Source organism: Pelophylax lessonae, assembly GCF_965119305.1.
Source record: "Pelophylax lessonae genome assembly, chromosome: 11".
In the NCBI taxonomy this organism is placed as follows: domain Eukaryota; kingdom Metazoa; phylum Chordata; class Amphibia; order Anura; family Ranidae; genus Pelophylax; species Pelophylax lessonae.
In genome coordinates, this window is record NC_138778.1 from 159509546 (window position 1) to 159532944 (window position 23399).

At 42.1% G+C, this 23399-nt stretch overlaps 1 protein-coding gene across 1 annotated transcript; it reads right to left on the reverse strand.

Annotated features, from left to right (window-relative positions):
- Nucleotides 1-1535: 1535 nt before the first annotated feature.
- Nucleotides 1536-21829, reverse strand: NR1D1 (nuclear receptor subfamily 1 group D member 1). Its single transcript, XM_082272333.1, has 8 exons — nucleotides 21201-21829; nucleotides 9214-9501; nucleotides 8284-8372; nucleotides 6256-6400; nucleotides 5570-5991; nucleotides 4996-5181; nucleotides 4216-4426; nucleotides 1536-2130 (listed from the first exon to the last, which is right to left on the reverse strand). Exons 1-8 carry the CDS (start codon nucleotides 21229-21231, stop codon nucleotides 1931-1933), a joined length of 1572 nt encoding a protein of 523 aa, XP_082128459.1. The 5' UTR covers nucleotides 21232-21829; the 3' UTR covers nucleotides 1536-1930.
- Nucleotides 21830-23399: the final 1570 nt, after the last annotated feature.

Here is a 23399-nt window from a genome sequence, read left to right on the forward strand (position 1 = left end):
CTCGGTGAGGTCGTCATGGAGGAGTGGAAGAGGACTCCAATGGCAACCTGTGAAGCTCTGGTGAACTCCATGCCTAAAAGGGTTAAGGCAGTGCTGGAAAATAATGGTGGCCACACAAAATATTGAAACTTTGGGCCCAATTTGGACATTTCACTTATGGGTGTACTCACTTTTGTTGCCAGCAGTTTAGACATTAATGGCTGTGTGTTGTTATTTTGAGGGGACAGCAAATTTACACTGTTATTCAAGCTGTACTGTACACTCACTACTCTACATTGTAGCAAAGTGTCATAAAATATTTAAAAAAAATGGAGGGGTGTACTCACTTTTGTGAGTGTGTGTGAGATAGAGATATATATATATATATATATATATACACACACACACACACACACACACACACACACACACACACACACACACACACACACATATATATATATATAAAATATATCACACATACATTTACAGTATTTTTGTCACTAATACAGAACTATGGTGGGTCCCTGTGTACAAACATGGTGCACTAGTCTCTACAGTATATCTCTGTGGCCCACACAATACACTGGAATTATCCATGAGTTTTGTTTTTTTGTGATCGATGCTAAACTCTTTAGTCCCTTCAGTTTTTATACACAATAGCCTGTAAACTGAGATCTAGGAAATATAGGAATAGTCACTTCTGATTAGGACGTCAGCAGCAGGAAAAGCCATTCCACTACTGGGCACCCATCCTAAAGTCAGTGCTTTGATAAATACAATGGCTGCCGCCATCTTTTTAAAAAGCTTTTAAAAAGCTGGCTGCCATGCTAATGCAATGGCTTCAATATTTACTGTCCATCCCTGGACATAGATTGCATGCAAGGCCAAACATCTATCCCTAACAGCAGGTAACTGCTGGATGTGAGGACATTAAGCCCCAGTTCACACTGCCTTGACTTTGAATCCGACATGTCGGTGCAACTTCATCGTGGCTTGCACACAACTTCTTTTACAGAAGTCAATGCAAATCGCATTGAAGAAGTCGGAAAAAAATTAAAATAAATAGTGCAGGAACGACAGAGCGACTCAAGTCCCTCCTATAAAAGTGATTCCATTACCACTAATGGGACTTTAAACTCTCTCAAGTCGCATAACAAGTTGCAGCAGTTTGAACCAGGGCTTACAGCCGCAGACAGCCCCAGCTTCTTTCAGCCTACCATTGAGTTGTACAAGCTTGAATGGCTCCTGCTGATTGGAACACCTGGGATCCTGGCCAAAGGTATCCATAGTATACATACCTCAGCATTAGCAATTTAGGATGTGTAAAATGAGGCCCCATTCCTACATATTTGCCTTAGCACAGGTATCCAGTAAGAAAACGATTGAACATTTCACTAACATAGGTGGTCAGGAGAAGGGGGACCTTAATTCCTAGAACTACCCATGTTTCAGGCTGCACTAGTTTTATAAACCTCTTCTTGAAAATGGAAAAGATACAGTTGCATATACACATTTTAGTATGCTGAACACAAGTATGAGAAAAGACTAAAATGATGGTTTCATAAAATATTTTATATTTAGCACAACCTCTGATATACACACAAATATTTACACAATGGTTTCCACTGTATGACAGTAAAGTATGTACAGATGTATACGTATATAAATATACACATTAGTCCACAGGTCTTGCTCTCATAAGTGCTGATCCCGTCTCTTTACCATTTCCTGGCTTTTATAAGTCTCATATACTGCACACGCCAATCCACGGATACATCACCGTCACAAAGTAAACTCGCGACACAATGAGCGTTTTGCAACCCCCAATCTCTCTTGAGGTCTCTGCTAAGTGATCTAGTTTTCTGCAGGGAGTGACAGAGTCTGTGATGCCATCCTTACATGACCATCCTTAGTTTAGTGCCTGTACTTAACCAGTCGCTTATTGAAGTCAGTGTGTGTCCACACGGAATGACAGCAGTTTTTCGGAGTGCATGCTGTTTAGGGTTCGCAAGTCTGGAAGTCGCAGCAGCAGTTTGGTAAACCGTGAAGTGTCGTTTGGAGTGTTTTTCAGGATGAGGGAACGGAGGGCGCGTATCAAAGTCTCTTGCAGCTGCTCTACCAATGAAGCGTTTTCCATTCCGGAGCGATCTGCAACAAAGGAATTGAAAAAACCCTCAAAAATGTATTCTGGATTTTTTTTTAGTTTCTACACCATAATTTTTCTTTAAAAATATTGATACAACAAATTTTTCCTACACTTAGACTTTTTTGTATTTTAGCACTAAAGAAAAAAAAAAAAAAAAAAAAAAAAAATTGACAATTCTAGTTCAATCTGCAACCATCTATTTTCTAAAAGTGGCAAGGAAATTTAAATATGGCTTTCTTGTATGGGTTCCATGCACTGGTACAACACTGGGACAAAATCATGTAACTATAGCTGGAAGACAAGACCATCCTCTTCAGGAAAGAAATGGAATCCATGTGCAAGTTTCAAAAGAAATGGCAGCAGGTAGGATTCAGCAATGAAGTTTAAAGGGGTTGTAAAGTCAGAAAGCTTTTTCTCTTAATGCATCCTATACATTAAGATATAAAGCCTGTGTGCAGCAGTCCCCCTAATACTTACTTGAGCCCTCCCCTTGCTATCCAGCGATGTCCGAGAGTGCCTCAACCGTCTCTCGTGATTGGCGAGACACAGCAGTGGCGACATTGGCTCCCGCTGCTGTCAAACTCTAGCCAATCAGGAGATAGAAGGGGCAGGACCAAACAGCAACTCTATGTCTGAATGGATACACAGAGCCGCAGCTCGGCTCGGGTGCCCCCATAGCAAGGTGCTTACTGTGAGGGCACGCAACAGGAGGGCGGGGCCAGGAGCTCCAGCCAGGGACCAGAGAAGAAGAGGATCTGGGCTGCCCTGTGCAAAAGCACTGCACAGAGCAGGTAAGTATAACATGTTTATTTTATTAGAAAAAAAAAAAACCCACAAGGCTTTACAATCACTTTAATAAAATGAGTGTAATGTACAGTATGCAAGCAAAACTAAAATTGTTTTTGAGCTTTGCTGGAAGGTTTATGCGTAAACATTAGCTTGCTGTAACAATGTGGTCAGAGATGTTCACTGATTAGTGCCCTTTTTATACAGTTCTACACACCTGCCAATCACCTGATTCAATTTCTGCTAGCTTTGCTAGTATTAAAGCCAACTAAGTGCAAAAAGGGAAAGTTATCAAGAGCTCATGCAACCAAGAAGTCATCAATACGGCAGCAGTAGACGGCTTTAAGCCTAGCACACACGGGCCGAATGTTGGGCGACATCATCTGGTTCAATAGAAACTGGACGATTGTGGCCCGTGTGTGTATGGCTGCCCGGCTTCTGATCAGCGCTCTCAGCCAATGACTGCGAGCACTGACCAGAGTGTTCTGGTGGGGGGAGGGGGGATCAGAGCACAACCACTCAGAAGGGAAGATCGCTTTACTAACTTCGGATCATTAGTGCAGTGGCTCCGACCTGAGCCGTCAGTTTTTTTTGGGTTGAAAAAAAAAAAAAACAAAAAAAAAAAAAAAAAAACAAACAAACAAACAAACAAAAAACAAAACGGATAGGACTGTGTACTAGGTTTTAAGTACTAGGTTTTAAGATCAAGGCAAACGAACCCAGTTCATTCTACCATGCACCTCAATCTTCATTATATGTTGTAAAAAGAAAAAAAAAAAAAAATGAATACCTATTTTTTGCTCTGTGTAATGGTTTTGCAAACAGCAGCCCCGATCCCACTCTTCTCCTTGGGTCCTCTACTGCCGCTCCTGGCTCCTCCCCCCATGCCAAGTGTCCCTGTAGCAAGGCGCTTGCTATAGGGGCACTATCACAGGCTCGATCCTGAACCACCCTCGATGTGTCCATTGACACACAGAGCACAGCTTGGTTGTGCCTCCCGCTATCTGCTCTCTGGCTGTGATTGACAGAAGCAGGAGCCAATGGCTCCCGCAGCTGCCTCTCTGTCCAGTGAGGAGGGAGAGAGCTGCTGCTCTTGGGCACATCGCTGGATTGAAGTCAGGCTCAGGAGGAGGTTGCATATACAAGTTTTTTTTTACCTGAATGCAGAGAATGCATGAAGGTAAAAAAAAAACATCTGCCTTTAGAACCACTGTAAAATTATCTCCAAAGCCAATCACAAACCTGAAGCATGCAGAGGAAAAAAAGATTCTCAATTTCCAGTAAAATGGTGCAATACTGACCTGCAGATACCAGTACAAGTGCAGTGAAGATGCCCAACTCCTCCTGACTTAGGTTGAGAGATGCCAGCTTTTCACTGAAATCAAACATTGAGCTGAGAAGCTCTCCCATTCCCATGGCTTGAAGTTCTGGCAGAGAGTATGTTGCTCCACTCAGGAACCTCAGAGAACGCTCCCGCACATCAAACAGGGTAGCAAACCGCACCATGAGGACCTATAATGTGAAAGAACATAGGGGCATGAGATAAACAAAAAGCCAGAAGAATGTAATTATGGGGTAAAACTTGCAGAGGCTATAAACTAGGTATTTTTTATGCTAGGCTGACACTAGACAAATGACGTACAGTACATATTAGGTTACCCCTGAATAAGAATATAACTGCTCTTTCAAAGTAATGGAAAGCTGCAACACATTTGGGCCTATGTGTTTTTGTCTACAACCAATGTCTGCTTGGGGTCATCTGGCCTCCACTGGGCAGTTGAGGCAATGGTATAATAGCCACTGCCAAAATTAACCACATGAATATTTAAGTACATGAGGCAGTTATTGGAAGATCCCATTAATTTGTGGTTTTGCCTACTAAAAATAATTTTCTCTAAATATGCTTGTACAAGTCTGTGCGATCAATGATGAACTACAGGAAGTCCTGCTTGCTGGATTTGGACAGTTATTACCTCATAACCTATGCTGGCCTTGAACAACTGTCTGATAAATAAGGGACATGAGACTTTCATTTGGGAAAAATAATTACTGAGCAATATGCCCACAGGCAAATCACTCACCTCAAATGTACCAGCTTTCAGCAGGGTGACCTGGTCTTGTTGTGTTAGGTTCTGGAACCCGGGAATGTGACGTGCAAATTCCACCACCTCTCGTACAGCTGGTGTAAAACTAAGTGAGAACTCTTCCCAAACTTCCTGCACAGAGCGAAGAGGACTCCCACGGGGCAAAGCGTTCATTGGACAGGCCTGGAAAGAGGTATTAAGAAATCATTAGCATTACCCTGACCACGGAGAACCAAACTGAAATATACTTGTGTATTTGCCAGTATACATGAGGTACTTTCAAAAACATTTTCCGAATTATAAAATGTACAGGTCTAGCAAAGACAAAGTGGAACAGTAGTTAAGCGATCCCCGTGCACCCACCCTGCTCCCTAAAGTCATAATAAGGAACACAAATCCTGAAATCCATTTGTACTGAAACATAGGATACTACAATGGGCAGGCATGTCACTGAATTCCTAGGCCTTGGGATCTTGTGACCACATGACTGGGCAAAATAGCTGCTTTCACCAAGTGTAGCAAAAATAAATGTGACTGAAATCAGATATTAGAGAAATCACCCTGCTCTTACCAGAAGCACGCTGCGCCCGCCTCTGGAATCTCCACTGTCCTGTGCCCAACATGGAGGTGGTGGGTTGTTATGCTGCTGCTCCCAAGATGCAATGTTTCTACTGATTTTTTCATGGGCATACACAAAAATCTGTCGATGAGCTTGGGTCACCTGACCAATGACGTCATCAACGTGGTCTGGGCTGGGGGATCGAGGTGGTGTGAGTTGTTGGGGGTAGTGTGGGTAAACTTCTGGCATGGAAGGAGGTGAAGGACAGGAGGCTGGTGCCACATGGAGAGGAGAGGAAGGCCGAATCTGTTGGGGCTGAAGAGGGACAGGGCTCCTTCGGCCAAAATGTCCTCCAGTGATGTGGCTCATTGCACTGTGCATTTCAGCCAACATACGCTGCTTCTCCCTCTTTGGGATTCGACCAAACCGCACAGCTGGAGAAAAAGAAAAGAAAAACCATGCGTTAGCCTACTGAAGATCATGTCAACTTTAGATGTCCAAATCATATGGAGCCTCATTTATCAAAGTGTCTTAAAACAGTTGTTTTTTGATGCCTACAACACCCAGATTATTCTTTATGTTTTCAAAGAAGCCACATTAAAAAATGTTCTATGCATGACAGTGACAGCTATTTTTATTTAGACACTTTGTAAAATGAACCCTGAACAGAAACAAACGCTATGCCAAAAGGAACTTACCATCCCTAGACATGCCCACTGAGAGACACTTGCGGAAGCGGCACTGCTGACAGCGGTTCCTATTAATGCGCACAATGGAGCAGGTCTCATTCTTCAGACATTTTTTGTATTGAATGTTCTGCTGAATGCTGCGCCGGAAAAATCCCTTTAAAGAGAAAAGAAACGGGGGTGTCACAAAGATAATAATCTTTTATTTTTTTTTTGTTTTACTACACCAATTACAAGATGAAAACTTTATTTTTTTTTATTTTTTTTTTTTTTTAAATCAGGAAAATGTGTTATGGTTTAAAACCCTTAATGTAACAATACAATACAATCACAGTGCATTGGCAATCCTCCCTTTTTTTTGCATTTGCATTTGTGGGCATAGAAGTCATATAAATATTGGTATCTATATACAGTCAGACCATTACATATATATCAGAAATTATACTACTGTAATGCAACCCAACTAATAATCTACAAGAAGTGCAGCTATTGTTATGCAACTGTTAAAGACATATCTTCATTTTCAAAATAATTTTTTTAAGATAAAAATAGACAAAAGACCTAACTCCATAATATATTTCCAACAATTCCTAGATTTCTGAAAGCAGAGGATGGTGGTGAGATCGTACGTTTTTTTTTTTTTTTTTTTTTAACGTAGATTAAGTGTCCATTCACACTGGTACGACTTGGTAGGCGACTTGGTCAGCCTGACAAGTCATGCACCATCGCTCCCATAGTGTAGTACAGGAGCCGTTCTAATAGGAGCGACACAAGTCGCTCCGACTTAGAAAAAGAGTCCTGTACTACTTCGGGGCGACCTGGAGGCGACTTGCATAGACATTCATGTTAAGAAGTCCGTGCAAGTCGTGCCGAAGTCGTGCTGCACGCGACTTCACAGGTCGCCCCCGAAGTCGGAGCGACCTAATGTGAACGGGGGCTTAGTGTTAGAAATGTAGTTTGGCTGCATATGTGGATATCCAAAAGAAATAAACTCTTGTGTAAGGAAAGGTTTGAGAAACGTGGATATACGGCTTATCCTTTACATCCAACATTAGAAATAGGCCTATTAAAAACTGTATGGTACAAAGAACAATGACAGGTTTGTTATCTTTAATACCTGCAATCTGGAATGGAAAAAAGATATTCAAAGCAATCATTCTCACTACCGGCTAAAACTAGAACCTCCCTAGATACCACTAATCGGCTATCAATTTCCCAGCAACCAAACACCTATTAAAGATTAAAAGAATTTTTTCTTAAAGAGAACTAGTATTTAAAAGGTCACTCTTATGTGACCTGCATCTTCATTCCTAGATTTAAATTAAATGAATCTGGAGCTCAGAGTTAGCAATAAAAAGTCCCCTTAAGTGTAACACTTGCTATCCTGTCAAATGCTTAACCTCAAGCTGAGAAGACACGTTGTCTCCCTGCTCATGAGTGTACATAACAGCTTAGGAATTGTGTAGGTAAAGTGGAACTTCACTCTCCAAATCAACATTGATAATTTTTAATGCTAATCCTGCTAGCATTAGTAAACAGATAAGTAAATATGATATACTTTACCGTTATAAAACTTTTTTTTTTTATTATAATATATATATATATATATATATATATATATATATATATATATATTTCTCCAGTTACTTCCTGGTTTCTTGCCAAGGCAAATGTCATACATTACAGAAATGGATTACATGGGAGGAGGAGTTTTCTCAGCTAGGCATGCCTTGCTGCCTGCACCTGCCCTTACTCAAGATGGCCAGAGTCAGAAATGCAGGGGGGGGGGGGGTTTCAAAGTGATTCATCAACAAATTAAAGCATGGAGACATGGATGAGTGGGGGGTGGTTTGGCTTTGAATATCAAAAATGAATTAAATATTGTTCGTGGTGTTTAGATGCAGTGTAGTTCTGCTTTATGAACCAAATGTACCTACAACCCTTCAGCGAGGCGTTGAAGGTAGCAGTCAACAGACTGCCAGAATTATCAATTCATAATTCAATCCATCACACATTTATCACCTTCTGAGTCAGACTCACCTTGCAGCCTTCGCAGGCATGTACACCATAGTGAAATCCAGAGGCTACATCTCCACAGACTTTACACAACAAGACCATGCCATTCAGCTCTGGAAAAAAACATAAAATAGCCATAAGTACAAACATCACGACATTATATTAGGTGTCATATGTTATGTGGCACAGGTCATGCTATTTTGAGGTTCATGTAGTTTATTCAGGGAACACATATGATATACAGATCAACAAAGAAAATTCTGCTCTTAGATGCACAAAAGAGTGCATGGTCACATGCAAATAAACAGATATACTTCCAATGACACGTATACTGCACCTATAACCTGATAAGACTCGAATAAAGAAAGGAGTCGTCGATAACGAGGGCAGAAATTTTTGAGAAAATGCTGCTCCAGTCTTTCTCCAGTGCTGCTCACATAACCAAATAGCATTTCTGATGTTTCGACTGGCTGACCTTCACTTACAGCAGAATTCATGTGCTTAAATGGGTTTTGTTTATGGGAGAAGCACTGGAGCAGCTTTGCCAAAAGACAAGTATGCTTGTAGGACTAGGGATAAAAGTCAACTAAAGATTTATGCAATAATTGACTTTTCCCTTTAAAAGTCAAACCAGGCCTTGCATCTTCCACTGTCCTATGCGCCCAATCGGTCCTGAATGTGATTGACAGCCTCTCAGACCAATAAGAAAGTTTGATAGGTAGAAGGCTTCAGAATCAGTTTTACTTTTACATGAAAAGTTGAGACTATACAACTTCAGCTGCCTATATTGTTTGGATCAACTGATTGTTTTGGCCTATGGTTTTCCCTGAAGGCAAACATTGCTTCTAAATTGCCCAGGTTTGTGACAGGCTTCAGTGGGTCCTAATTCGAAAAACATTATTCTGCTTTTTAATTTTACAGGTTAACGTTGCAAAGGATTAAGCGTTTACTCACTTGTAATGTTGCTGGAAGTTTTGCTAGGTGAAACCCTGCTGCCATCATCAAGAGCAACATGAAGCCCTCCAGGAGAGGAAGCCAAGCCATAGGTTGATCGTGGAGAGGTCTCTCCTAAGGAGCTGGAGGGACTGGCACTGTAAGAGTTAGTTGGCGAGGGGGGCAAGTATGATGGATAATGTGTGGCGCCACCCTGAGGGCTCCCTGTTGGGCATTCACTGTATAGAGACAAGGGGCTGGTCCGGCTGGGGGAGGAACCACTGGAACCAACATAGCTTATGACGCCCCCTAGAAAGATACAGATAGAACAAGGTAAGGACACAGCCATAACAAGCCTTTTAAGAATCCATTTTCACAATGTGCATGCAATCTATGATTCAAAAGGAACCTGCATCACTATTGGGCCATACGAGTTTAATTTTCTAATCATAAACATTATGCTCTGACTTTATTAGATCAAGATGTGCTTCGGTCATCTCCCAGTGTTTTATATTAATATATTGGATTCTCATAACTGCTTCTGATGTGTAGCTTAAAATATGCAGCATTCAACCTCTTAATCTGTCTTGATTGTCTTTGATGGTTTCCATTAGTCTTAGCCAACTAAACTCCCCATTCGATGGTGCCTGCATAGTTCCAGGACAAATGTCACTTGGCAAAGCCAAAAGCAGGACACCAATGATTTTTTTTTTTTTTTTAGCCATCTTCTAGAGCATTCTGAGCATCACCATAATAAGGGTTCCCTTCTTCCTACTGACCACCAATGTAAAAGGCATATTTCCCCATTGACCCAGTTTTAGAAAGGGTTCCCCAAGACCTGAAATTTATTTTATGGGTTTTCCTGGGGTAAGAAGATTGAGAAAGGCTACTCTAGGTAGTACAGTGACTCTAAATGGCCAAATCTCAGGGAAGAGCATATTTAATTAGTAGAATGCAAAGAGAAAAGATGCTCAGGAACCACACAACCCAACCAGCAACAAGCTTTTATGAGCCTGATCTTAATACTTATTAAAGACCTTTCATTTGTTTGGTTGGCAACGATTATAGAACCACATCTAGCACAAGGGCTCATTCCCAATAGATGCACTGTCATGAATTTGGCTACAATTCTTTACTGCAGGAAAAATGCAAAAAAACAAGGAGGAAAAAAATTGATTGTATTAAACACGAGGTGCTCCTACCAGTGCATTGCTTTGCAAACTTGGCAATTGCTTTGAACTTGGCAATTTGGATGCAATGACCTGCATACTGCCATTTAAGTATTTTTATACACAACTTGTCTAAAATGCATGTCAACGCAAGGTACGTTAAAATGTCCTATTGTGTGGCTGAACCTTAAAGAATTTACGAGTATAGTGTCTGCAAATTATGTTCTCAAACATGACTTTAGAATATAAAAAGGGAAATAGGATTGGGAAGAAAAAAAAAACCTTTTCCTTTATAAATTTTCCTCAAAGCCTTCAGCACACTGGTTAATGAAAGGTTAATGTCTCGCAAGAGGTGGAGCATCTAGGACTCTGCAGTGCAGGAGCCGCTCAGCATGCTGGGTAATACATGCAGAAAGGGAAAGGCGAGCAAAGGAACTCCCTTCCACCCACATGCCTGGAATTCACCCTGTTAATGGTTAGCTGTTCTGGTGACAGGTTAGATTTGTAAGCAGCTAACTGCATACATGAAGGCAATAAATCTGGACAAGTTTCAGCAATAGCAACCTGGTTTCTAATCACCTATATAAACATCTAATTGATGCATACTGTTGGCAACAATCATTGCCTGGAGCAAATTGATCGCAAGAGGAACCAAGGTAAAATAGGGCAACCTGGCTTGTGCATAACAATTAGGGAACAGCAGAGACAAACAGCCCTACTAATCCCAATAGCTACATTTGGCAACACTAAACCCTCCATATTATTTTTTTCGAAGTATAATTTTTTAAAAAAAAGTAAACATTCCTTTCACAGCTATGTCCCCACAGGGTGGCACTGGCACAACAAATCAGCGAGGATATTGATGATGTCACTGCAGACATTACGGCATTCTCCCTAGCTTTTCCTTAGGGTAAATACAACGGAGGAGGACTTAAAATCTGCAGCAAGAAAAAGGGGGCTTTTTTTTTTTTTTTTTTTTTACTGTAGAAACCAGGTTCCAGCTGTCATTTTTCCAGCCTAGTTAGAATAAGACAAATAGAATGGTTGCTATGGGCAATCCAGATCCTTTACCCCTGTAGTTCTAATAAATGAAACCCATTGAGCGTATCTAGACTACGTGCTTTAGAAATCTCTCCATGTTCCAATCTACCTCCTTTTCTTTCCTCCCAACCCTTCCTGAGACAGCCCGAATCTCACCAAGGAAACTCACAACTATGCATCCCATACCTACCTATGCATGTTAGGCTGATGTCAGATTGGCCATTCTGCTGCTAGAGACAAATCGCCAGTGTCAGGATTGCTAAAAAGGCTGCTTGCCTTTTGAATTGCTCCCCTCAGTAGCCAGATGCAGCGAACGGTCGATCTGTCGTTGGCCTGTGCGCTGCTAAATCTCACTCACTAGCGATGGAAGCGACATCTCACTGCCTCAGCTACTGAGCGAGCAAATCCATAGGGACAAACGGGCTTCCCCATAGCGATCCTGCCACCGATGACTTAGACAAAATGTCCATCTGACTTAAGCCTTAGTGCAGTGTCACACATGCAACTATTTGGCCTCATGCACATAGAGCTTAAAAAAATAAAAAATAAAACCGCCAAGGCATTACGTTTTTTTTTTTTTGCCTGTAAAAGCACCTTAATATCAGGCTATATGTGCCCATGTACACAAGCGTTTTCAGGCATATTAGAAAGGGAGAGACTTCGGGATAACAGCTGAAGAGCAGAAAAAAATGCGCCAAGGAGCATAAATGCTTGACGCATTCAGGTGCGTCTAGCATTTCAGTGTTAATGAATTCCAATGGTCAGAATTCATTAATATTCTGGCTAATAGAATGAATTCCAATGGTCAGAATTCATTAATATTCTGGCTAATATAATGGATTAACAGTCAAACACTAGATGTGCATAAAACAAGTGCAATATACACCTTTTTAAAAATAAATAAAATTTAAGCATTTTTTTTTTTCCTGCCAGAAGTTCTGGTGTTGAGAGGAGCTCAAAGACATGCTTTGTGTGAGGAGCCCTAAAGCAATGATCGGTGACAGATGCAAAAACTTTATTACAATTTGTAGCTGTCTACATAGTTGCTACAATGTTTCACTATGCAGCAATCCATCACTAGTGTGCCATTATCATTAGCGGCTGAACTGGATAACTTAAGTAGTTATCTTCTCTAGTGATTGTACCTCCAAAACTATCAACTGAGCTAAAAAAAAAAAAAAAAACAATTCTGAAACACAGAGCCATCACTGAATAAAATGTGTTTTCTCCTAGCAACAAAAACTAAGGAGAGCAACTTTCTCGCTGTATTAAACAGTGTAGAAGGCTTCACACACATTTCCATGCATGAATGTATAATGTTCCAAGGAAGCAGTCAGCAGGAAAAAATAAATTAAGAAACACTTTGCCTGCTGCATTTTCACCCAAACGCAGCGCACAAAACACGGTGCATGCCTTTTGATGCACTATACAGCAGGGGGCAGCTTCTTATAAGTGTCCATTCACATTTATGAATTTTCCACTAAAATCAACAGAAATGCTTCTACTCATGTTAATGCAAAAGTGTGATTGGACTCTGTGTCTAGGAAGAAATTCTAAAAAGGAGTGAAAATGAAACCCACATCACCATAAGTGAACATGGATATCAGTTACACATTATCACACTGCACAAGTGTAGAGCCAACCTTTAAGGGCCCGTTCACTTCAAATCACATCCATTGGGCTGAATTGCTCCACACAGGCCCAATGCAATATTTGCTATAAAGTCAGGTAACACCAATGTGTTACTTTGGTATACACCAGATTGAGATAAAACACGCTACATTTACACCAGTATGCTGCAATGCACGTGAAGGAAGAGAAAATATTGCATGTTGGGTCCTGCTTGGGGAAAAAAAAACAACACTTCACAATGCAAACACACACACACACACACACATTATATATATATATATATATATAAACTCTTGTGCATTTAGCGTGCAGCAATGCAAGCTAAAAGCAACTGATGTGATTTGAATCCTGATAGAATATATATAATCTCTATCTATATCTCTATCTATAGTCCCTGCTATCCAAATGGCCTGCCTTGGACAGCCTTTCCCCCAGAAGCCTGAATTCACACTACCGTCTGTTGCATTAAGCTTGTCTTAAACGTATTTGAATTGATGTACACTGACATCCATGTTTTAAGGCACTCTATTGCCTCAAGGGTTTTTTTTTTCCCCCTCCTTCTTATGCCGCAGGAGCCAAAATTCAATATATTATTTCCATCTTTTGCATTACACTGCACCTAAATGCAGCATGTTCTCTTTTCTCACAATAATGTAATATTCTGTAAATGGAAACCATTCATGTTCCTGCAAACCACTTGCACATGCCCCATTCCCTTGGCACATTGTATTACTGACATATTTGTAAAATGCTGTTGCTCTTAAGCAATACTATCTCAGCCCAATGCAAAACCATTGACCTACTAATAGCCAACTCCGTCATAGTGATTCTTAAAATTTGTGCACAAAGTATTTTAACAAAAGTGAAGAGAAGCAAAAGGCTTCTTATCAGAAATACCAGACAGAGCTTCACAATTTCCTTTAGACTGCTGTAGCTCAGAATGACCACACACCAACACACCGCACATCTATTTTAAGATCACAATACACATTTCCAAAATTGATTTTCTATTGTAGGTTATTTTAGCAAGGCTTGGTGGACCCAAAACCTATCTGTTCTACTTGTCTGTCATAGGTAGAAATGTAGATCTGACTAGTATTTATTTCTCAACAGGTAAATGGGAAATTCATGCTCATATTAAAAAAGGAAAAAGAAAAGCTTTATTTAGCCATTACTTATGGCTGATATAATGCTTGACTAATGTAACTGCAATTCAGCAGCCTTGCTCCAGTCAGTGAAGTCAATGAATGAGCAGATATTCATTGACAAGATCTCTCTGCTCATACCTTATCCCCCATAGTGATTCATAAATACTAATACTACTACTTATTGCTACTCTGCCAAGTTTAGGATCAGATCAAAGCTTATCCAGCATCTTGGTAAATTGGAGGTGGCTTTTGTAAGGCATGCAGAAAAATAAATGACTCAATAAAAAAGGATGGGGGGGGGGGGGGGGTGTATCGGATATGCATGCCTGTTTCTGGTTACTTTCAAAGATACTGAAACCGAGGTGCAAATCTACCCAATTTGCTTTGTCAGACATTGCTGGCAACAGGGACCTATATAAGATATTCCATAGATAGCCAACTACTAGATGCGTTCCTTACATCATACAAAAAGGTCCATTTGGAATCAGAAAAGACCTGGCCATGTGCCATAACAGGTGCACACCTTCTATATTCTCTATATCAGTGGTCTCCAAACTGCAGCCCTTTGCTTGCCTTTGTCTGGCCCTTGGGGCACCATTCCTCCCACTGACACTAGAAATGGGGCACTATTCCTCCCAATGACACCAACAATTGGTACTATTCCTCCAATACCAACGACACGGCACTATTGCCATTCCTACTCAGCAGAAAGACTATGTCGGTCTTTTATTTATTTTTTTTACTCTTTTACTTTTACTGACCACAAAAGAGAGACACTGTTTACTCCCACAAACGCTGGGGCATTTTCTTCTCCCAGGGGACCACAGTCCAGCCACCCTAATGTTTGAAGGACAATAAATAGGCGCTTTGATTAGAAAGTTTGGAGACCACTGCTCTACATCAACCTCGCTCTAAACCGTTTTACCCCAGAGGAACCCTTGACAATATTTTCAGGTCTCTGCTGAAACCAAATAATTGGTGGTCAGTGAAGAATGCCCATCCTAACAGTGATGGTCAGAATGCCACCCCCCACAGACAGCTCATAGATCAGTGGCATCATTCAGCTGGCTCTGCCAACTGGCATTAGCTCCAGAACTATGTGGGCACCATTAAATGGAAGGTCAAATCGACCACAGTACAAGGAACCCCTAGCAAACTTTGGAGGAACCCTGGTTGAGAATGGCTGTTTTACAGGTACATGTAAGGGAAAAAAAGTGCCAATTGGACAGGTTTTTAGGCCACCTCCACTGGCTGGAGGTTGAGAAGATTTAACCACTGGAATCCTGGAAAGCAAGGAAGAGCTAAACAAGGAATCAAACCATTCCCCAGTCCAAATTACATGGAAAATCCACTGCTCCTTTTGGGAAGGGTTCGACAACATTTAGTTCTCAGGCTGGGCTAAAGCGCCCCTAAAGAAAACGTATAGTAGATCTAAAGCCTAAACTTTTTTCCTCGTTTTGGTGTTTTGTTAGCCATGTGTCTCATTAGGGAGATTCCCTTCACTGACTGTTCAGTAGACTCATCTGGAAGGGAGATGAAGTAGTAGTGACCCCACTGGATGATTTTCCTTCTTTTCCTGTTCTAGTGACAATTCAAACTTTTGGATTTAACTTTCACTTCTGGTGACAATGGTAATCATGACAAAATAGGGAGAACACATTTCCTTAATGGAGACACAAGACAACAATTAAAATCTTGCATAGCTTCTACCCCTTCAGCACTATCCATGTTTTGCCTTTAATTATACTTTAAGCAGACTTCAATAAAGCAAAGCAAAAACAGAAATAATATTCTAAGTGCGGTCACCCATAGCAACCAGATTTATCAGTCACATAATTTAAGTTTTTGTTTTACTAAACTTTGCACATTGCCTTACTGTACAAGTTGTGACCCGTGACCCTATTTAATAAAGCTTTATTATTTTTAAGTGCAGTAACAAATAGCATAATTCATCCTGTATTGGTCTGAACAAGTTCTGATTGATTGCAATGGGTTACTGCACTTAAGGAAAAAAATATTTTCACGCTCTCAATGAGATATCTATGTCAAGTCGATTGTCATTCTTCATAACCGCTCTTCTAGTTCAGTGACTGTCAATTCCCCAATTTAGATCTTCCTCTTAAATTGCTGCACCCCCTTCTCCTGCCACCTGTCCCTTCCTCGCCCCTCCTGGCTGTGCTCTCTCCGTCACTTGTCCATATCTCTTTTCCCCAGCTCCTCTATCCCTGTCTTATATAAAGCCTGTCCAGCCATGTGTAATGAACACTAACTGACCTCAAGTTACTCATCGCCTCCTGCCTCACGCATACACTCCACGTGTTCCCACTGCACATGGATTGCAGAGCCACACCTCCCATCTCTGCCTGCGGCCAATGCTGGAATGCTCATGACATGACTCCACCCTCAGTTTACTTAAAATGTTCGCTGCTGGCACACAATCTACACTGAACACGTGCACTATTTAGCCCCCCTGTCCCTTAACAAACTGCTGACCTGACCTATTAACCTGACAGGAGAACTGTCTATGTTGCATACAGCAGAGCAATCACATAGATTGACTTAAGCTGGCCATACATTATACAATTTTCTTTAGATTTAACTCCACCTATGTAGTGCAAGGGCCTGCATGATTGCATATAAATTATAATCTCCAACGAGCAGGGCCCTCTGATTCCGACTGTAATAAAGTGTATTGTATTTGTCTACCCTCAAGTTGTAAAGCGCTGCGTAAACTGTCGGCGCTAAATAAATCCTAAATAATAATATATTATTATTATTATTATTATTATTATTATTGAGGCATGCATGGCCAGCCCCAAATTACAGGCAATAATCTGTAACAGAAAATAGGGTTAGTTTGTATTACAAACTGATTAATCGCTGCATAAGGAAGGGGGGGGGGGGCAAGGGGTGTGTATATTCGGCTATCAGCATACAAATCATTATAGAGTTACTACAGAACATCACCGCATCACCACTTTGCTTAAAGCTTTTCATTTTTATGTTTAGCAACGAGGCTGCTTATGCTGTGGCCCTGTCTCTACTGGGGGAACTACAAATTCATGGAGGCCCTGGAAAACGCACACTGGGGCATGAAAAATAGAGGTCGTTGGGAGCCTTAGGTAACAGACTGTTATTAAGGTCGGGTTCACTTTCCCAGTGCAGTGCAATTTTTTTGTTTGTCATAAGAATGGACTGGCAATACCCCAAAAATAAAATAACAGGCATGCAATATTTAGGGCAATGCAGCAAACCACAAAGCACATTAGTGGGTTTCCGTGAGTTGAGGTATGCTGCAAAATGTACACTGGAGCTGCATTACCTTAGTGCAGTGGTCTCCAAATTGCGGCCCTGAGGGCCAGATCTGGCCCTTTGTATGCCTTTAGCCGGCCCTTGAGACACTATTCCTCCCACTGATACGAGGCACTATTCTGCCAATTTACACCAACAATGGGGCACCATTCCTCCCACCGACACCAACAATGGGGCACCATTCCTCCCACCGACACAAACAATGGGGCACCATTCCTCCCACCGACACAAACAATGGGGCACCATTCCTCCCACCGACACAAACAATGGGGCACCATTCCTCCCACCGACACAAACAATGGGGCACCATTCCTCCCACCGACACAAACAATGGGGCACCATTCCTCCCACCGACACAAACAATGGGGCACCATTCCTCCCACCGACACAAACAATGGGGCACCATTCCTCCCACCGACACAAACAATGGGGCACCATTCCTCCCACCGACACAAACAATGGGGCACCATTCCTCCCACCGACACAAACAATGGGGCACCATTCCTCCCACCGACACAAACAATGGGGCACCATTCCTCCCACCGACACAAACAATGGGGCACCATTCCTCCCACCGACACAAACAATGGGGCACCATTCCTCCCACCGACACAAACAATGGGGCACCATTCCTCCCACCGACACAAACAATGGGGCACCATTCCTCCCACCGACACAAACAATGGGGCACCATTCCTCCCACCGACACAAACAATGGGGCACCATTCCTCCCACCGAAACAAACAATGGGGCACCATTCCTCCCACCAAAACAAACAATGGGGCACCATTCCTCCCACCGAAACAATGGGGCACCATTCCTCCCACCGAAACAAACAATGGGGCACCATTCCTCCCACCGACACCAATGGGGCACCATTCCTCCCACCGACACCAACAATGGGGCACCATTCCTTCCACCGACACAAACAATGGGGCACCATTCCTTCCACCGACACAAACAATGGGGCACCATTCCTCCCACCGACACAAACAATGGGGAACCATTCCTTCCACCGACACAAACAATGGGGCACCATTCCTTCCACCGACACCAACAATGGGGCACCATTCCTCCCACCGAAACAAACAATGGGGCACCATTCCTCCCACCGACACCAACAATGGGGCACCATTCCTCCCACCGACACCAACAATGGGGCACCATTCCTCCCACCGACACCAACAATGGGGCACCATTCCTCCCACTGACACCAACAATGGGGCACCATTCCTCCCACTGACACCAATGATAGGGCATTATTCTTCCCCCAATACCAAATGTGGCAAAGTTTACTCCCAAAGATGCCAGGAAATTGTCCCTTCCCACTAGACACAGTCTAGCCCCCTAAAGTCTGAAGGACAATAAACTGGTCCTCTGTTTAAAAAGTTTGGAGACCCCTGCATCCGTGCATTGGGGTGCCATTCAAAAGAAATCGTAGTTCTCGTACCCCCAATGCATTGTTGAGGCTATGTTTACAATTACCCTTAATGCATTGAGGTGGCATTCACAATGAGTGGTACTGCAAGGTGCTAACTTGTTAACTTACGCATTACGGTAAGTATGAACCCAGAAAAGAAAAAACATGGGGTGGTTGTACCATGATGGAAGCAATCATTCGCTAATGAACTACATAATACAGGGTTTCTCAACTTCAGTCCACAATTATTACCCCATAACTCCTTTTCAAGGAATCCTCCAGCACAGTAACATGAAACTTCTCATCCTGAAGAATCACTTGGAAATACACAAGTTAAAACCGGATAACCCCTTTTTCAAGGAACCCTTCAGGACAGTAACATGAAACTTCCCGTCCTGGAGGATCACTGGGAAAAACAACTTTTATTACTTGATATCTCCCTTTCTATGAATACTCCAGGACTGTACATATCATGTGATGGTTCTGGAGGACAACTTCTTGTTATTAATATTATTATTATCTAGAGACACTGGGTAAATCATCTGTGCAAAATTAGTGAAATCCTGATAAAAAAAAAAAAACATCATATTAATGTTCTACCAGGTCAATTAATTTACTGACTAAACAAATATGTTTAGCTTCCCAGACTATTATGTAGTGCACGAGTTAGGGATTGTGACTGCTTCCATCGGAGCCTTCTCCTACAGGCGTCTTACTTTGTGCTAGATTCCCATGGGCAGTCTATAAAATCTTATATCTTACAATCAGATAGCAGGCCATTGTGGGATTTCTAAGTCCAAAACCTCTGCAAATTCATAAACTGACAGTTGATGAGTGGAGTTGAGATCGTCAGTATATAGGAGATAAAACATAAAACAGTACAGCTCGTTGGAAGTGATCAAGTTGTGTGGATTTCTATGTCTATCAGTTGAGTGTCACACATCCATACACAAACTGAAATCTTCCAGTTTAAGGTCATGGCTAAAAGAGGTTAACACTCCAGCAAACAGACCCAGATGAAGGAGTGTCTTGTGAACTAGTTACGTCATCAGAGGAGTGGATGAGCTTGGCTCAAACCGTCCAATGACAGCTCAGCCTGGGGGAAGCAGGAATGAAAACACTGTGCACATGGCTAGGGCGGGAGAACACGTGAAGCCGCTGGGAGGATCTGGCTCACACACAGCCTGGATGACCTACTTTCCCTATTCCATGTGACTGCAAGCTCTGCAGGCCAGGATCCCCTCCCATTGAAACATTAACTTTTACAGATTTACATAGTAACCTGAAATGTGTTTACAATGGGGACAAACACACATAGGATACTGCTTTTTCCAACAAGCCTATACTGTGAGCACAGGATAAAGACCACATAAATTATATAAAATTTATATATTTTTTTCCCCCCATAAAAACACACATAAATCCAATCTAAGAAAAGCTAGCCACACAAAAAAAAAAAAAAAAAAAAAAAAACAACAACAGGATTTAAAATATAACCTAACTTCATAGAACCACAGATCAGTGAAATAGAAATAGCCTCAATCAAGGTGGGCTGCGCCCCATGAAACATTGGATACGTAATACCAGACATACGTCTGTTTGGGCGAAACGTGCCCAGGAGTATTCTTGGCAACATGTGCAGCTGCTCAAGTTTACACGTGTGTATATATATATATATATATATATATATATATAAAATATAAAAACCACATACACAAATTATTCCCCACCAAAAACATGTTCCACTTAATTAACAAAATCTATTTGGTTTTTTTTAAAAAACACACACACGCACACACACACACACACACACACACACATATATAATTCTCTCATTTAATTATTATACAAAATTACTCCCCCCCCCCCTTACACATATGTTCCTAAGAAAAAAAAAAATTATATTATATATATATATATATATATATATATATATCTCATGACTTTACCTAAATTACGAATAAACAAGATTTCAAATTTTAAAAGAATAATCTAACTTCCTAAAACAACATCTCCAGCAATAAAATAAATAAAATAGAAGCCAAGTAGGATTAAAATTTAGGTTAATCTAATTAATATACAATTTTTAGGAAACATATTTCCTTAATTATCTGATCATTTATAAATGACTGAAAAAACATTAAATGTTTTAAATAAAGACCAAGATTGTGTTTCCAGTGGTTACCTTCAGATGTCAAGCACTGGAAATTCTATATCGTTCTAAAACATCAATGATCCCAATGTTGGGATCTAATCCCCCCCCCCTTCCTTATAGCCCCATCTTACCTGTGTTATTACTGCAGTCCATAGTTGTCATGGCTGAAATCCTCAGATCATCCACCACCAGACTTGGAATGTGACACTGCAGTCCTGCTGTCCTTTATATACCCCCTGGGTGTAGAGATCCACTGTAGTAATTCCTTTTACATGGACAATTTGTAGGAAATGTTGCCAGCAGCTGCTGCATTGGTATAGAAATAAAAATCTCCTCTCACCCTGTTAGCTTCCTGAATAATGATAAATACTGGAAGCTGTGTCCTCAGCAGAGGTGAGATCTCTGCAAAATCTACAAAAATAAGGTGGCAGCTGCAATGCTCACACCCTGATCTGCAAATATCAATTAATTTCTAGCGGTTCCTGGAAAAAATTAAAGATCCACAGACTGTAAATATTCCTTTATAGCTAAAAAAATAAATGCCAATGCACCTGATTTGCAAAAATAAAATGTCTGATCATGCACCTGATTGCAATGCTGTGAAAAACAAGTCCAGTGCTGCAGCCTAGCTTTGCCTGTGCCCTGGGAATGAGGAGCTCAGTACAAGCACGTCCTGGCTCTCCACCCTCCTTGCTCTGCAATGCTCTCTCTCGCACACCTCCTGCTTGCTTTAGCCAGCTTGACAGCCGATCACTGCAGCACTGCGCCGGCGCACAAGCTGCCGTCCTCCCAGGGCCCTGCACGCGGCACTGAAGCAAGAACCACGTGATCCCAGGGAGAGCCTCGTGCCCCAGTGACACACTTTCTTCAGCAGCCTCGCACTGCGCATGCGTTAGAGGCTCTGCGGCCAGGGGAGTCGGCTAGACTTTTCTTTTTTTACACGCTCGGATCTGTAAAGAGATGTGCACGTGATCCATTGTCACACATCTGAGATTCAGCTATTCATAGGGTTACAGCCAGGGATGTATTGGCAGGACTGGCACTCCTAGGGAAGAAGCAAACCTCAGAAGTGGGGCTCATTCACATTGGTGTCAGAATTGTCACATGCTAATGCTATTTGTGACATGTGCAACACATTCTGGTGGTTCTGAAGAGCAACATTATGGAACAAAGGCTGCACAAAATGAATCAGTAAATACCTCTGTGTCAGAGAAAAGGAAAACTGCGGTGAAAAAACCAACAGCGTTTTGGAGTCATTCATGTTGGGAGTTACGGCTTCCCCTCCCCCGCACACACATTGTTGGTTGCTAGGACTCTTGCGGCTTTGAAGTTGCTGGTGTCCTAACAACCCATCAGGCTCAGCTGTGCACAGTCATTGGTTGCTAGGGCCCCGGGACATCAGTGTCCCAGCAACCAAAAAAGCTCAGCTGTATGGTTGCTCTGCTGCTCTCCCTTAAAAATCCATGTCATTGGCTGCTGGGATGCAGATGGCCTTGAGGTCACCTGAATTCTAGTAATCAATCAGGCTCAGCCACACAACATCATTAGTTGCTAGGACACTGGTGGCCCCAATGGACGCCAAGTGCTAGGCCGCACAACATCACTGGCTGCTAGGATGCCAAGGCCACCTGAATCCTAGCAATCAATCAGGCTTAGCCACACAACCTAATTGGTTTCTGGGACGCTGGTGGCCTCAAGGCTATCTGTGCCCTAGCAACCAATCAGGCTCAACTACACAACTTTATTGGATGCTAGAATGTCAGTGCCTCAAGGCCATCTACATCCTAGCAACCAATCAGGCTCAGTTACACCACATCATTGGTTGCTAAGATGCTGGTGGCCTCAAGGCTATCTGTGCCCCAGCAACCAATCAGGCACAACCCACACAACTTAAATGGCTGCTAAGATGTCAGTGCCTCAAGGCCACCTGCATTCCAGCAACCAATCAGGCCCAGCCGCATAACTTTTTTAGTTGCTATGATGCCAATGTCTCAAGGCCACCTGCATCCTAGCAAACAATGAGGCTCAGCTGCACATCATAATTGGTTGCTAGGATGCTGACGGCCTTCTGGCAGCTATGTCCTAGCAACTATTTAGACTTGGTGGTGCAACATTATTGTTTGCTAAGACGCCATCAGGCCCAAGGACATCAGTGTCCTGCAACCAATAAAGCTCAGCCTCATAATGTCCTTGGTCGTTAAGATGCTGCCAGCCTCAAGACATTCTGTGTCCTAGCAAGTAATCAGGCTCAGCCACGCAACGTCACATCATTGACTGCTAGGAATGCCGCTGGCCCAGAGGTCATGGCGTCCTAGCAACCAGTCAGGCTC

Bases quoted from the DNA above. Each gene is read 5' to 3' on its own strand.
- NR1D1 (XM_082272333.1), bottom strand. From the start codon at position 21,231: ATGACAACTATGGACTGCAGTAATAACACAG. The intron at 9,502-21,200 runs GTAAGATGGGGC...GTATCTTTCTAG, and splicing joins GGACTGCAGTAATAACACAG to GGGGCGTCATAAGCTATGTT. The intron at 8,373-9,213 runs GTGAGTAAACGC...GTTTTTTTCCAG, and splicing joins AACTTCCAGCAACATTACAA to AGCTGAATGGCATGGTCTTG.